Genomic DNA, 18,250 nt, shown 5'->3' with positions numbered 1-18,250 from the left:
ACTCGTTACTACGTTAGTAGCTACCTTCAGTAAATGGATTTCTAAAGAGAGATTGCATAAACGAATAGCTATAAGTATTAACAGTGACGTAATCAAATAAGCTCTGCAATCATTGTTAAAGTAGCTATAGTAACTGTGTGAAGCTACTTTTTAAATGTTTTTCCATGCTAAAAACATTATGAAATATGAAAAATGACCTCCCGCCCGCATGACTTTTTCAAATATCCCGGACGATAAACTGTCAATCAACTTGGCCTGGCCTTAGGTAGATAATAATGCTCAAAGACTTGAAGAAGATACACTGGTATAAGATGTACAAGTTTCAGAATTGCAGATAATCATGCAGTTAAATCCCTGATGCTGGCTGCAGATTGTTAACATGAAACGATCTGACTGCTCTATTAGAGTATTTGAGCGTTCTATTAGAGTACATCGATCTTTTAGAGGCCTTTCAGCTCCTTTCAGCCAGCACTCCTGTCAGCTTTATATCATTTGTAGTAGCTTAACTCTTTCTTCTAGGTAATCAAGAAGAGACACGCCCTCCAATTCCACCGATTATTCCCGTGGTCGTCCGATTATTCTAAAATTATGCCTGTAACCATCTTATAATTCCGGAATTATTCTCACGAAATTGGTGACCTATTATTCTCAAGATTATGCCGGCATAATAGGCGCAGGCCTAAGGAGGGCATGCAATCCACCTCAGGTTTGTGATAAATTAAATATTCAAGATAACCAGTAGGGATGCATCAATTTTGCCAACAAAATTTTTGGCATAATGGGTAGGTAAAAGTAATGAGCAAATTGCTGGCATAATAGGTATTGATGTGGATGTAATTTTTTCACTTAAAATCAAGATATTCTAATAGAACAGTCACACAAGATAAAATATCAACAATATAATATATAACCAATTGTTATGGAAAGAACAAGTGGCAATTGGGATACCCTAATAGAACAGTCACATATGCTTTAAAACATTAGCTAGCTTCTGTAAGAGCAAGTGCATATCGAGATGCTCTAATAGAACAGCCACTTTAAGGTGAAATTGTAGCTTTGCACTTGGAAATAGTCAATTAACATAGATTAATACTGAGCAATATACATAATTCTTGAACAAAATATGGAGCATAATAGGTGAAAATAAAAGAATTGCTGGAAAGAAAATAGGTAGAATATAAAGCAAAATAGACTACTCGTCCCTAATAACCAGCACAATGAATTTGATAAGATTCCAGTGGCATATCTACACCTAAGCATACCCAGGCATCAGCTCACCTTGCCCGGGCATCAGAAAATCTTCTGGCTTCCAGCCACGCATGAAAATACACTGTTCACAATTTATTAATTTCGATTCTATCCACTAAGGCATCATTGACTGTAGTGAACGCTTGCAGCAAATTCTTGCATGGAAAATAAGCACTGTGCATTTAATTAAGAGTCTGATTTCTAATAATAGCCCCATAGATTACAAGTTACTATATTTAAATCTGAAAATCGGAGGTGTGCCCCACCCAAAATGAATAGTGCCAATGTGTAGTCTCATTGAAGTGATGATAGTTTGGAGTCTACTTGTATGTAGACTGCGTGAAGTGCAAGACAACTAGCCGTTTGGCTACTTGATTTCAGCAGATAGAGGTCTAATGCTGAATAATCAGTGCCCAGGTTATTGTGATACAACTACGATGAAGGAATGTCACAGGAATAACGTGAGAGAACTGCTGACGATACTTTGTAGGACCATCCAGCAAGGTGTGGTAGAGTTAGTGGGTAGTTGCAGGGAATGGATGCCCCCACTGAGTAGATAAACCCGTGTCATGATAGTTTTGTGATCCACACAAGTACAAGTCAGTACAAGAAATCTATTGGCTCAGTAGTATTGTTCATTATGAGTTGGAAGTATCCTTTTGTGTGGCATGTGATGCTACAATCCAACAATCGATACGTGCATCATAGCTAGAGATTAGTATTAAGTGATTATAGACTGATGAGCTATTCTATATGCATACAGATAAGAGTTAATAACTGTAGCTAGCCATGCCATGTACTTGAAAGCAACAATTTGATGAATGCACGTCTAAACCCACACAAGTAGTTCACTGGACTAGTTATACAGGTAAATGGACTTGCCCAGGCATCGTGTTTGGGCTAGATACACCTCTGGATCTGAACAAAATTGCATCATTCTACGGAATGGTGGAATTTCTGACTCAACCTAACATAGTAAATTTTAGAGTAAATTACTCCTAACTACATACTCATCACCTGGTTTGTGCAGTGGTGGTCGGGCAATCATGCAACACAGATACGCATCTTAAAAATGTGTTATACACATATTTTACTGTATGCAAGATAACTAATATAACCTTACTCAATGTGAATACTGCAAGTGTCTAATACCCAACTAGGAAGAATCTTGAATTAAAACACAAGGCACTTTGCTGTAGTGCTCTATCATGTGATGACTGCACTGGCCACTAAAGTTGTTAACCTATAAACAAATAAGGAAGAAAATTATTGCTAACTGCACAACTACTTCATATTGTTTGAAATGTTACTAAGCAGTATCAATACTACTAGACTGGTGCACATACTTCTAAGCTACTTTGCTCTGATCCCACACTGATACATAACACAAGCGTGGCAGTGCTTTAACTAGTTTGAAGTGCTTTCTGGTTGTCTTTATTAAAAACATGCATTTTGTAGGCTCAAACCAATCAGCATTCAGTTGGTAAGTGTCTACATAGTACAAGTTTGGTCATAAAACAACACAGATAGTGATGCTTGGCTACTTCTGGCAATTTAAAATGTTAGGCACATGATCAACAGTGCTATAATATTTTCCATATGTAGTGGTATTTTTTCCTTTCAGTGCTGTATGGAAATAATAGCACTTTTATTTGCTCATGCAAGTGCTTTAAACTACTTTAAGCACTGCTTATGCTTGTGTGCATGAAAAGTACTGCACTCGGTAAGTGTTTTTAGGAAAATACAGCACTTAGCTTCACCTCATACTGTAGTAGCCTCTCAACATATCCCTTCCTGCTATATTTTCTGTACACGCACATGAACATATAGTGGTGCTTTAAATATAAGATGGCGTATTCAAGTAAGGACAGAGGTCAAATAGTGACCTCTGGAAATGTCACTGGTACTAAATTATTATTGATACCATATTAGTGTTGTTGGTCAACAAAATTATACCTAATGAGGTACTTGCCCTAATAAGTTTTATTGTAACAAATTCACCAAAATATCCTCCTGTTAGACTTTCCTACCATACACTACATTCACATAGTGCATGTGTTTAACAGCCTCAAGTAAGGACATACGTAGGTCAAATAGTGACCTCTGGAAATGTCACTCATACTAACAATTGATACCATACAATGTAATCATTTGAAGTGGAAAACTTTTTGTGGTTGATACATGTTATGAAGTTTCACAGTAACAACATTCATGGCTGTAAACAAAATCATAAAATGCAAAAAAGTTTCCCCCACAGTCTGGATGTGTTGTGTGTTAATTATTTTCTATTTGAATGCCTTAGTCATATGTATTCAATACAAGTATTAGAAAAAATCAGGAATTTTAAATTAGAGTAGGGACAGTGTATAGTACTGCCATAAAAAGCACTGAAACAAGCTGGATTGGAGTAGTACTTATATAATCTCCAAAAAAAAACAATAAGAAGTGAATATCCCTACTGTGCTACAGCAGAAATACACAGTAAGGATATTCACTTATTATTGTTTTATTTGGACATTACATACCACTCCGATCCAGCTTGTTTCAGTGCTTTTAAGTACTATACACTGTCCCTGCTCTAATTCATTTTTCTTACACTGTGTTGTGAACTTTTTTGCAAACACATGACTTCTAACATAGGAGGCGGAAGGATGCTAGAGTTGGGGGTGCCCAAAATTTATGTTTATAGTGGTAAGTGTGCGAAGCATGCCAATTCTAGGGGGTCTGGGAACATGCCCCCAGGAAATTTGAAAATTAGATATCAGGAGATTGAATTTAGTGGTATTTTTGGTGGATTTAGCTGTCAATTAAATGCTATCTAGTTTAATAAATGTTTGACTGTTATATTAGGGTGACTGCTCTATTGGGGTGACTGCTCTATTGGGGTGACTACTCTGTTAGAGTATCTCAATCGTGATTGACCAGTTTCTGGAAACCTTGGAGGAGTTCACATGCTGACTATTGTGCAATACAGCTTTAAGTTCCAGTAAAATAGTTGGGGGTGCTCCACACCCCCTCTTCCACCGCCTATGACTAAATACCCTGGAAACCAGTCACAATATTAATAGAGTTAATCACAGCACTATATATTATGTGAGCAATTAACTAGCATAACTCACCACTATATAAATTGCTAAACTGTATTAAGTTGGATTCACTTAACTAAAAGTAGTGTTGGTCACAAAGAAAATGCATTTAGCTCAGTGTTTAGAAACACAAGCAACTTTGCCAGTTAACTTTGCTGGAAAACAACATGCACTTACAAATCACTAAACTACAAGTATATTCGCTTACACATGTCTAGTTTTCCGTGATATTGAACGCGTCACTCTCACTGAATGATATCAGTGTCTCACTGAGTGGAATCCCTTTCGAACCATTACAATTACAATATCAACTGCCACCTTCAAAAACCACTTAACCTCGTGTGTTCAAATAGTTTGATGCAGCGCCACATGTATTGGAATAGTTTGATGTACTGTACACCCATAGATGGAAGCCCTACTCTAATCCATTAACACTATCAGTGGAGAACCTTAACTGATGGCCATGGTAAAGAAGGATAAAAGGTAACACAAAAGCTCACTCATTGTATGTTTATCAATGTACCAAAGATTTTTCTTAAGCAAACTAGAAACATTTCTGTTAAAGAATTAAGGCTGCAGCTGTAGCCAATTTTCCACTATACTTGACTGAAGGAATCAGGCAGGCAGGCAATAGAAAATTACATTAAGTAATTCAAAAAAAATCTGTAGCAACTTACAGAAATGTTTCAGGTTGATCTGAGGACACTTTTGAGCTTAATTTTACCCAACCAATACTTCCATGATGTTGTGAGGAAAAAGTCAAGGCAGGTTTTTAGGGTATAATTATTATATCACAAACAACGCCCACACCTTTGCCATCCCTACTATTCAGTACTATCATACTGTATGATGTGATGTTATTTTATCCTCTCCCATTATGTGTGGATCCACTTGTTATAGGATAAAAATTACACCTCTAACTCACCCCACCATGTTATGTATTGTGTCCAGTACCGTATAGTGCATGACATGTTATTTGTTCCATTATATGTACACTACAGTATACCATTTTGGGCTTATGTGTTGCTGCTATGAATGGCAGACTCAGTGATGTACAGCAACACCTACAGAATGGTGTGGATGTGAATGGGAAGGACAGGGTGAGTTGATGCAATGTGCTTGTGTACAAAGTGGTCCCATAAGTGTTTCCATTATGTGACTGGATTTACAAATAGGTACCTTTTCCATACATTTGACATACCAGCAAACAAAATGATGTAACACTGGACTCCTTATACTGATTAACTTGCGCTTAGTATCACAATGTAGCCAGATACTGTAGCTACATCCATGGAAAATTTCATGCAATTATATGCCATGATCAAAATGTTATGAAGCTTTAAAGTTCAAAAATGGGTCAACTTTTGTGTGTGAAAAGGGTACCTTTTCACAAATCTGGTCACATATATGGTCATGTTTAGCACATAATAATTGACAATCATTAAAATGGTTAGTATTTCATATTTAGTGTAGTATTAACTACATTCAACATGAGATCAAGGTAGTGTGTTGATGAGTTTATATTTCACAAGTAATGGTCAGTAGAGCATATTCATGAAGAAATTATGAAAAAGGTGTTTAAAATATGTGTGGAAAGAAGCCCAATGCTATCTTTCCACCAGACTTAGTACAGCAGCAGCCAATCCGTGGCCATGCAGTGATCACCAATGGATGAGTACTAGCATACTAGAAGTACAACCTCGTAGCTATATATTCAACTTTCTGATATATCGCAATCGAAAGCCCCATCTTTTCACCCATGCATGTCACAATATGGTGGTACTGTGGTGAATATTTCAAAAAACAGACCAGCTACTCCATTGTGCTTCTAGTATGTCATTATCCATTATTGCCATACTGCCACGAATTGGTTTTCTCTCTACCTCTGGTGTCAATAAACTATAGGCAAAACAAAATAATCCTTCCTCACTTCTTCTCACCGTCACAAGTGTATTGAACAGCCACTCAATGGCAGTGGAGTAGTCACCTATCAGTGGAGAATAAACTACTACAAGGATATGAGTGTAATTAGTATGTTTTTTTAAATAAAATGACTATGGAGCCCGCCAAGTCCCTACACAAGTTCCACTACTACATCAGGAAGTAAACCAGCTACAAGTTCATGCTTCTAATGTGTTGTTACCCATTCATATGTGGTTACCACATAGAACAAAAATGCATTTATTTTCTATTGCACCAGTGGGGCTTTATCCACACATTTCAAATAAATGCTACATGTGTCTTAAATACATGCTGCATTTGTGACATCATGTGAATACACTCTATAGTGTAATATATATATATATATATATATATATATGTAATAGTTATACCATGGGCAAGAGTGCTATGCCTGATATATACGCACAAGCCCGAGGGCGAGTGCGTATATACAGGCAAAGCACGAGTGCCCATGGTATAACTAATATGTTCTACTTTAGCATGTAGACTGACCTAATTGGCAAAATCTTTAGTTGCTATACCCTTCTCTTATATAGGGAACCAAGTAAGCTGTGATTGTGGGATTGAATTTTGCCAAACAAACAGTGGTTGTGGGATTCAATTTTAATCCATCAATAGGGACCCGCTGATTATGCTGGCATAATTTTGAGCATAATAGGTACCTAAAAGCATTGAGCATAATTCCAGCATAATAGGTTAAATATTTGTACGATAGTGTAAACTCTTGCTGGAAAAATGACAATTGCAAAATAAGATCGATATACTCTAATAGAGCAGTCAGTAACTCTAATAGAACAATCATCAGACTGACTGTTCTATTAGAGTATATCGATCTTGTCTCTTACATGCAGGCATGCAGCAAGAATTTATTATTTGTGTTCCAGCCACTCATTTTTTTCTTTCTATACAGTGTTAAACTAGTAGCAAAGCATATGAACTAAGGCATGAACATTGAGCATAATCGAGCATAGTAGGTAAATATTGAGCATTAATTTAAGCATAATAGGTGAATTTTTGAGCAGTGCAGCATAGCATACTGGCTTTCCTTTGATCTGAGGTGTGAAAGTGGTACATATATATATATATATATATATATATATATATATACCATGCCAACAGTGACATTTTTGACATTTGTTACCGTAATTTATTATGTGATGCACTGAGCAAAAAACTGACATGTTTGTATTTTCCTTGAATTTCGTTTTATGACATTTTTGTTGTCTAGAGGGAAAAATCAATGGACTGTTAAAGTTTCAGCCATTTCTGGTAAGTGGTTTTGGAATTATAGCAAAAGACAACAAGAAGAGCGAAACCATCGATTTGTACAGTGCTCATATGGAAAAAATTTACAGGTACTCATTAAATCGATCATTACTCTTGAGTGCAATGGGCTATGGAGTTGGGACTTGTTTCATTAAATTCACCATGAACTGGGACATTCATCAAGGTATAGTTTTCAAATTAAATATTTAAAATCAATTGGATCAAGAATCATACATGCATGCTATAAATACACACATGCAGTGAGCATACATGTGTGACTTATTACATAATCAATACGTGCTGCTACTACTACATCTCCCCTATGGGGAAAGTCAGTCAGTTAGTCAGTTCCAGTGGAAATCTTCCAGAAGGCTTTGAAACTCTACCACTTCTAAGTAACTGTTGTATCAGACTGAGGTCTGTTAGAGTCTCCACTGGAGGATTGTTCTCACTCGGGCAAAGTGTCACTATCTGTAGATTCAGGTAAAGGAATCAAGTATCTACTATTTCGTCTCAATGTCCCTGGGCCTGTCACAACTTGATAAGATCGTGGTGTAGATGATCGTACGACTGTTCCTCCTGTTTGTTGATCAGTAAACTACACACAGTCTCCTAGGAACAAAGGGCTTAACTCTCTGGCTCTGTAATGATCATTGTAATTTGACCTTTGTCGGTCCTGTCTCTTCTTCTCTTTCTCCTTCAAAGCAGAGTAGTCAGGGACAGTTGGATTCAATTGTGATGGAGCAATGGGAACTGATAAACGTATCGTCTGTTCACAAGGACTTCTACTGGATTGTGACCACATCCAATTGGAGTGCTTCTATACGCAAGTAGTGCTGCATAGCAGTCTTCAGGCTTACTGGAAGATTCTTAATAATGTAGACAGTTTGCTTGGCTTCCCTATTACTCTGAGGAAATCTAGAGCTACTTGTAGTGTGGACAAACTGATATCTCTTTGGAAAGTTGGAAAATTCTGTAGATAAATATTGAGGACCGTTGTCTGAAAACTATATTCCTGTGGGATACCATGTCTGGCAAAGATCAAATATTTTTTTTTAAGATGACAAATCACTTCTTCAGAAGTCTCATTTCTTAGCTTGCTGATTTCAATAAACTTGGAGAAATAATCTACCACTAACAAGTATGTAGCTCCTTTTCATTATAACAAATCAGAAGCAACTTTTTGCCATAGTAATAGTATTAGTGGTTCTCCATGTTGGTTTTGGAACTGACAGCAGATAGGACAGCCATGAACAAGGCTCTATAGTTGAGTACAGAGACCTGGCCACCATACAGACACTTTGGTTTTCTCTCAACACTTTGAGATACTTTAGTGACCTTCATGCAACTTTTCTAGGATGTCTGGTCTAAAAGGTATGATGATTCCACTGCCTCTCATTTGCCAGTCATACTGAAATGAAATTTCACCCGCAACAGAAAAATAAGGTTTTACTATACCTGGTATGTGTCTTTTGTCTGGCAATCCATCTCTGCAGTATAATACAAGCTGTTGAAAAACTTCATCTTTAAGTTGGAATTTTTTGATTTGATGAAGATGCTAATCTGATGCTGGTAAATTGTCACACACTAAATTGACGTAAGCTGTAATTTCTTGATTGAACTGTTTGTCATTGAATGAAGAGACCATAACTGGTGCTCGAGATAAAGAATCGGCAGTTGAATGGTCTTTACCAGGTACATGAGAGATTGTAAAATAAAATCTCAGTAGTCGCATCTTGAAACTCTAAACACGGATAGGTAAATTGTCAACATGTTTGGAATACAACAGTGGAATGAGGGAATTGTAGTCTGTTTGAACATGGAAGGTCTTGCACCAAGTAAATAGTCACTGAATCTTTCACAGGACCAAGTAATATCCAGTACTTCCTTCTCAATCTGTGTGTATTTTTGTTCAGTAGGTGTAAGTGCTCTAGACGCGTATGCAACTGGCTGCTATGTGCTGAAAAGTTAGCTATTATATAGCTATGGATGTAGCTATACATATTTTAAAGGTATATACATTTCTAGTGTGTTCATAGACATAGCGAAGATGCTTAAGTTGCTAAATGAAAGGTAATGGGTAGTTCAATCCCTGCAATAAGCAGAAGACATTTCAAGCACAAAACGCTGACTGCTCTAATAGAGTGTTTGACCATTCTATTAGAGTATATCAATCTTTTTAGCAATTTTCAACTCACACTACTAAAACCATAATAGATATCAATTTTATAAGGCTTAACCACTCCTTTTAGGCGATGAGAGGAGTTATTCCTTGTTCCACCAATTGTTTTAATCGACACCCAATTATTCTAAAATTATGCTTGTAAACATCCTATAATTCTGGAATTATTCTCGCAAAATTGGAGACCTTATACCAGAACATTAGGCACAGGCCCCATGTTACAACTACTACATAAGAATTTGTACAAAGTCTTATATAGAGTATCAGCAAATTCACACTGATTATTGTGTTTATTGTTTATGTAATGAACAACTGTACCATGAATAAACTACTTTAATAGTTAATTGTCGTATTCTTGCACAGTATTTAAGCAATAATTTGATGTTAAAACTAATACTGAGTGCACATGAAAGTTGTGGGCTGTATTCTTCGGTAAGTGACTAGCTAGTAATGTGTAACATTCGTTGTGTTGATAAATTGATTAACCGATTTTCATGCACATATCCATGCATAATTCTTGCTGCAGGTCTACTGAATACGCAACTGTTTGAACTTTCACTGGCTATTTATATTAGAGATCCAGGCCCTTGAAATACTGTCAACACTTACCACAGCCACATAGCTCAGTTACAATAGTATATGCATTGTAGTTTCACATTTTCTCAGCTAAGTCTCTATCATGAAAAATCTCAGTCTGGCTCATGGCTCACCCCATGATGCTTTTATCATCTGGATAGAAATAATGATTTACTAGCCTATGCTGATGAAGATATCTATACTTTTATGTGTGTATACATGTAGCGAACATTTCTTGCTACAGGTTTTTGCAATTGAATTCATTGCCTTTGTAATTGACTTCGTCCCATTTGCAGTAGATTTTGTCGCCTTTGCAGTAATATTTGTCCCATTTGCAATTGAATTCATTGGTTTTGCAGTTGGTTTCATTGCTATTGCATTAGAATTCATCACGTTTGCACAAGAATTCATCCCAACAAGATTGGCAGCTGCAGTGAACGTGAAAACAAGATGTACATGTAGCAAGTGTTCCATGATCTTGTTGAAGTACAACTTTATAAGAAGAAAATTCTTCTGCTATGGATTCTTCAGCAAAATTTGCAACTGTGCTTCACCATTGGCAATGGGTGCGGTCACTGGAAAACTAGCTAACTTGACAGCCAGCTAATGGCTTCACGGATAACCAGCTTCAATTACTCTCTAGTGTCTCAAGTGGGTTTCTCCATGGTGAAAATGATTCACTTGTGATGAGCAGCTAGTTTCTTGCAGTCAATGTAGTTATGACAAATTCTTGTGCAATTGTGATGAATTCTAATACAAAAGCGACTAAATAAATTGCAAAACTGATGAAATCAATTGCAAAACCAACAAATTTGATTGCAAACAAAACAAATTTTACTGCAAAGATGACGAACTCTACTGCAATGGGATGAAGTCAATTGCAAAGGTGACAAATTCAATTGCAAAAACCTGTAATGGCAAAAAATCTACTTCATGATTATAAATTGAATTTACAAAATAGTGAATGAATAGTGAATGAATAGTGAATGAATAGTGAATGAATTTACAAAGTAGCTTAGCCTCTTTTTTGTGAAACACCTGTGAAAACAAGTAGTTTTTGTTCCCATTAAGAGAAATCAGACACCAGGTAGTTACAAACAGGTTTACAAAATCTGGTGATGAGTGAAGTACAGTGTTAATAATAACATTAGTTCCCTGTATTTAATTGACTTTGTGTTTTCTCTCCTAATATGACAAAACTATAATATTTGATTGTCAGAGATGAAACACTTATTAATATTCAGTTGTACACCCATATGTCATTGTATTATTATTCAGAAGTGTTAATGAAATTTTCTCATAAGTGGTGATTTACGTTATATCTCTAATTAATAGTACTGTTTTAAAATTATTAGCTATGAGAGAAAATCTCTACTTAGCAATGTAAAAATGTGGGAAATGCATAAATTGGCATGTTTATCTTTTCGATGCCAAAGTAGGGATTTTTCCACATTGCTACAATGTAGGGATTTTCCTTCATAACTACCATTATCTCTTGTTTCACTACTTTTTATCTCTGGAACCTAACTTAGTTTATAAACTTTAATGTTAGAGCATAGCTATAAAATAACATGTGTGGTTGTGATGAGAGAAAACTACCAATCATTAAATATGACAGTTTTGTACAGTATAACTTGAATAATGCATGTGAGACCTCAGACACATGTAACAATGGGTGCAGTACTTAGTGTAAGGCTGTGGGTATGGTAAAGGTGTAAAAGTAAGTAATTTTACATACATGAATTAGTCATATCCAACCGCTCTTTACAACTAACCAATGTTTTCTTGGAGGCTAGGATACTTTGGTAGGTAGCATCATCTTCTACAGATGACATGAGTGTGATCCATGGCATTCACTGTACAAGCCCTGCTTAATTACTATCCAATGCTACCACAAAGATACTACAGTCCATTAAGTGCCTCAAATATTGATTGTGTTATCTAAACGCTCTCCTCATTCAAGGAAACTATTGATATGGAAAAGTAATGCCTTAGTGTGGTATGCTGGCATGAAAACTATTTAATAGAAGATAAAGGAATGGCAAAACACAGAAGGCAGATATTTGTTGGAATCACAAAAGACGCATCTACCTCTGATGAGTTTATTGTTGTAATGGCGTAAAATGGTGATAGTGCTTTGCATCAATTGTTTGGGCTCTGTTATTGTTAAAGTACTGCCACATGTGTGTACCATACAGATTTGAGTTGAGTTGTGGCAAAGACGTCATAATTGAGCACATGTTTGTGTCCAAATAAGGTCTTACCAATGAGGTATTTTTTGTGTCATTAGATTTTTTATGGATGTAAATAGCTTAAACAAATCAATAAAATTTTGTATTGTACAGTAAATTCTTCTTTGTTAATAGTACCACTTACAGGAACGCAACTTGTATACACACTATTACAAGTATTGTAAACCCTAACCCACAATAAAATGTGATATTTATCATGCTATATACAGTACAAATTGATTGTGTAAATGTGTGGAGGGCACTATTAAGTTGTTAAGAAATGCTTCAATGTTTTATGGTTCTTCAATTATACTCACAAACAACTGTATCTTTCTTGTTTTCTCTGTTAGTGTATCCATAATTATTGCTAAGTATGAGAGATTGCATGTTCTACACTGTATGAAGGTGCTTCATATTCATCTTTTTTGATTGTTCTATTAGAGTTCTTCAAAGTTGCAACAACTAACTTTATAACTATTCTATTAGAGTATGTTGATCTTAAAGTGTACAAATCTACAAAAAGTGTGTCTGTATGATGCCGGTACTATACTTAATGCTTTTACCAGTGTACGTATCACATTATGTTGAGACAGTTTTATTTGGTATAGGCCTGCGCCTATTATGCCGGCATAATCTTGAGAATAATAGGTCACCAATTTCGTGAGAATAATTCCGGAATAATAGGATGGTTACAGGCATAATTTTAGAATAATCAGACAACCACGGGAATAATCGGTGGAATTAGGGGGCGTGTCTCTTCTTGATTACCTAGAAGAAAGAGTTAAGCTACTACAAATGATATAAAGTTGACAGGAGTGCTGGCTGAAATGAGCTGAAAAGCCTCTAAAAGATCGATATACTCTAATAGAACGCTCAAATACTCTAATAGAGCAGTCAGATCGTTTCACAATCTGCAACCAGCATCAGGGATTTAACTGCATGATTATCTGCAATTCTGAAACTTGTACATCTTATACCAGTGTATCTTCTTCAAGTCTTTGAGCATTATTATCTACTTAACTTAGTAGCTATAGTAGTTACAGCATATTATGATAATACACTAATAATTAAATACACTTGAATTATTACTGTAGATAGCTATTCTAAGTCTGCTGTAATTATTATGGATAGAAAAATGATGTGTAAGGTGAAATGCTTCATATATGGCTATTAATAATTCGGACAAAACTACTTATAGCAGCATTTTGAAAACTAAGCAACTAGCCACAGATATAATTATACTGAATGAGAATAATTATGGAATAATAGGCTGGATACAAGAATAACAAAAAGAATAATAGGAGAATTTTTTGGGAAATTCTGGAAAGAATAATAGGTAAAATTTTGAGCATAATAGGCTCAGGCTTAATTTGGTATTAAACCTGTTAGACAGATCATATGATACTTGTACAGTGTGTATGTACCATTACTATCATTGTGATACATTGTAGACTTCGTACATAAAAAATATAAAACCAGAAACTAGAAACAACTTTATGAACCCTCTGTTATCTCTGGTACTACACCCCCAGCTTGTAACTGAGTAGTGAGATTGAGATGCTCTAATACAGCAGTCACAATAACAGTGTATTTTATAGCTACTGTATGCTTTAACAAAAAAAGTTAACAAACTAGTACAAAAAATAATTGATTTAATGATGAAGTAGGGATCCAGTGATAGGAGTATTAGTGTAACAAGAGATGATGGTAGCTATGAGGGAAAATCTCTACTTAGTATTGTTGTTCCACATTGCTACGATATCATGAAGAGGTTTTCACTCGTAGCTACCTTTACCTCGTTTCACTGCCATTTATTTACTGGAACCCTACTTCATTTTTAAAATGATATTTTTTTTGTTGTACTAATTTATTAACTTTTTTGTTAGAGCATAGCATAAAACTATTAGTGTGACTGCTGTATTAGAGTATCTATTCAGTTAAGCAGTAGATTAAGCTGGGAACATAGTAGTGCAGATAATAGAAAACATGCAAAGTTGTTTGTTATCTTCGGTGGTACAATACCTTGTTTTCTATGGAACTACATCATTGAGGGATGTAACCTCAGCAAGAGGTGTCGTGAGGCGTTCTGATCATTTGAGGGGACATGGTCCAATGTTATTAGTGCTGTATATTACCTGATACTGGGAAACTTTGTATCTATATACACTCCTTCAAGTAAAGTATATATTCATACAGAAATAATGCTTTTGTATGTTTCCTGGAATTAAGAAGTAGATGACTGAAGATAAAAGGAATAGCAAAGCACACAGAAGTTAGATATTCGTTGTTACCACAAAAGGCACATCCCACCCAAGAATTTTTAGTTGTGGCTTAAAGTGGTGGCTGTGAGCTGTGAGCTGGTGGCTGTGATCATATGGCCTCTAGTTTTGAGACTGTGGTTAGGCAGTGAGGCAGTCAGGTGGAGGTGGCCAACACTCTAATAAGTTGTGGAGCTAACATATTGACTGCTACTCCTGTAAGTACTACAGTGAGTTTATTTATTTATTTATTTATTAACGCTTTACATCACAAGTGCTGAAGGACTGTAGGACACCTGGTCCTATAGCCTGATTAAATTTGTTACATAAAGTGTGTTTGAAAAGGTGGAGAAAGGAGAAAAAGTCCATGACTGGACCTGGTCAACCTCGAACCTGTAACCATCCGATTAACCCTCGAATGCTTACAGGAGTCTGCCAGGTGATCAGACATTTTTCCTTGTGAATTTCATGTATATTTATCCATAAGAACTGTAGAGAGTGACATATTATCTCAAAGTACTCCATGTGGAACCAAATAGACATTAGTTTATTTATTAAGGCTTTACAGCACAAATGCTAAAGGCCTGTAGGACACCTGGTCCTACAGCCTGTTTAACCCTTAAATCCACAACTGTTTTATAAAATGCAAGCACTGAAAATGCATAATCCAGTAAACTGGATCATATGCATCCATCCCTTGTAAAACTAAATTCCATAATACTGAATCATTAAAGCTATCTAAAAACAATAAACACCATCTTACTAATAAATTTTGGTTTAAATGGTCCCATACTTTGTTGCATTCATCCAACCCAGAGCTTCCTGCTTCACTTTGACAGAGCAAACGAACAATACCTCCATCTTTCTTCTTCACATAACAATGTACAAAATAATGGCCATAACTCAGCCATACTTCATCATTATCAACTTGTTCTTGGTGTCACGTTGCTCCTCACGTGATGGCAATTCAGTTGATAATTATATAGATGTCATGTTGATAAGGTCATTGTCGGATGAGCGCAATTACAATTAGGAATGTGCCTATTTTGTTTTTTTCCACCTGGTTTTCTTTCCAGCAATTCTTTTTTTTTCTTACCTATTTTGCTCAAAATTTTGCTTGAAATTTCTCTATTTTGCTTAGCATCAATAAAATTTAATTGCAGTATATCAGGTTTACAAGCATGAGTGACTGCTCTATTAGAATATTTCGTACATAGCTAGTGACTGCTCTATTAGAGTATCTTGATTCATTAGTCACCATTCCTATGAGCAAAGGCTGTCCTAATACTATTTATGACTGTTCTATTAGAGTATCTTAATCTTTTTCATGCAAAATGTGCCCAAGTTGCCATTCCTTGGTGCCCATTTTTCCAATTTTCCACCAATTATCCAGCATTTTGCTATTTGCTTTTACCAATATATTTTTCCGAAACATTTGCCAGCAAAATCGGCACATCCCTAATTACAATATGAATACGAAAGGACAAAAAAATTATTCTGCGCATCATAGTGGGTGAGTTCCTTGTTGTATGTTGAAAGTTTATACATAGGTAGGTACCTTACTCTTTGTCAATTTATAAAGTCTGTTTATCTAAGTGATTGTACAAATGCTTCATAATAATGTCTGTTTGTAACCGCCTATGTAAATTGGCAAAAGTATTGTGCATTTTCAATTTGTTTTTTTATCAGATCCCATTTTCTTGATTATGCGGGTTTAAGGGTTAAGGTTGTTACACAAAGTGTGAAGGTGGAGAAAAAGCATTTTGGGACCGTCATACTCATGAGGATATCTAGTTAATTACATTAATGTACATAGTCTTACGTGGCTGTCTTGTTTGTTAAATGGTATGGTGGATTAGCCTTGTGCTAATCATCCCTTTGCTATGATAAGGTAGCTACAATGTAGTTAGCTAACTTTGTTAATAATGTCACTTTGTTATACAAAATTTGGCCCTAGAAAGATCTATACCTTGAACATCAAGTTAAGGTTACGGAATTGTTTAAAATGTGTGGGCAGAACAAAATACAAAACCTGCTTTAAACCAAGCAGGGATAAATAATTTCAACAACTGTGTCGTGTTAGCAATACAACTAATTGTGCTTGTTTATTTTACTACAGAACAACGACTGTTCTTGGGTGTGTAGTCCACAATAGAGCAATGTTTTATAAAAACGCACCGCCAAAAACCAGATTACTAAATCCTTATAATTTCAACACAAGTAACTAAACAACTAAAATATCTGGGTCCTGTGGAAGCAATTTTTTAGTTACTGGTTGTATAGATGTTTTATTAAACTTTTAGTAGTTTTTCAAGTGAATCAAGCTCTTTGCAATTGAAGGCTTGTATCTGAGTCACTGGGAAGAAACACACCAAAAACACTTCCACAAGACCTAATAAATTTAATATACAGTATCACTATGCCCCAGAAATGCCAATAGAGCCTACAGCTTTTGCTGTATTTGGCAGCAGAAAAACATGGTAGTGACAGCTGGAGCTGAGCGATGCACAGGCCAGCTTACTTGTGTTACTACAACAAATCATAGTGTTCCACCTGCCTCAAACTACACTGTAGCTATATAAAAACGTTAAATATGAAGGGCTTCACCTTCATTTAAAACTTTTGGTGATGCTAGACTGGTTTTATGGGCTTCTCAAAAAGTATCGATAGGCATTCAAAGTTTTGAATGATTGTCCGTGACTATACCATAACCTTAAGGTCTCAATAACTGAGACCAAACCATAGTTATGTTAGTCTTATAGATAATCCCAATTGAACACTAGTATCTATTCTAAAGTATAAAACACATTGTGCATACAGTATCTTTTCTTTGTGTTTTCATATACATACTGTACATAGCTCATCAATTAATTGTAACTGGAATGAGAAAGAGGTATGTGTCGATTTTGCCAGCATAATTCAGTGTAATAGGGATGAAAAGCATAAATCAGCTAGCACAATGGAACATAAGTAACAGCATGATGGGAAATTTCCATGTATATGACTCCTGCTAATATGTTTTGGACAATGTTAATTTTAATATGTTTTGGATGAGTAAAAGCAATGCACCACAGTATTAGAAATAAATTTACACTAGACAAACTGAATGTTTTTCTAGGGTCAAACATGCAGTTAGTGCAATGTTTAGTACTGCATAAAGTGTTACAGCAAAATAATAATTATAGCTAGTGTTTGTGGGTACTGAACTGTTAAAATTATATAGTACTCCTAGACTAATATCAAATGATTGTTTCAACCCTACTGTGATGTTACACTAGTACAGAGTATGTTATGACATGTTGTGATTGTACTGATTGCTATAGGCTGGATGGACTGCCCTACATAGGGCCAGTGCTAATGGAAAAGTGGAGGTGGTCAACAATCTACTAAGTAGTGGAGCTAACATATTAGCTACTACTCATGTAAGTACTACAGTTACCA

The 18,250-nt window shown here is 35.7% G+C and overlaps 1 protein-coding gene across 3 annotated transcripts in view; it reads left to right on the top strand.

The window, feature by feature from the left end:
* Positions 1-18,250, top strand: part of LOC136257846 (uncharacterized) — a 47,699-nt gene that overhangs the window by 1,933 nt on the left and 27,516 nt on the right. For all 3 annotated transcript variants that reach the window (XM_066051160.1, XM_066051161.1, XM_066051162.1), the window contains exons 2-3: positions 5,336-5,434; positions 18,133-18,231. In XM_066051160.1, the coding sequence (XP_065907232.1) occupies positions 5,336-5,434; positions 18,133-18,231 (198 nt within the window). The remainder of the gene's footprint in view (positions 1-5,335; positions 5,435-18,132; positions 18,232-18,250) is intronic.

This window comes from Dysidea avara, chromosome 6 (assembly GCF_963678975.1).
Source record: "Dysidea avara chromosome 6, odDysAvar1.4, whole genome shotgun sequence".
NCBI classification, from domain to species: Eukaryota; Metazoa; Porifera; class Demospongiae; order Dictyoceratida; family Dysideidae; genus Dysidea; species Dysidea avara.
Note: the sequence above shows the minus strand (reverse complement) of the source record. Positions and strands in the feature narration are given on the sequence as shown.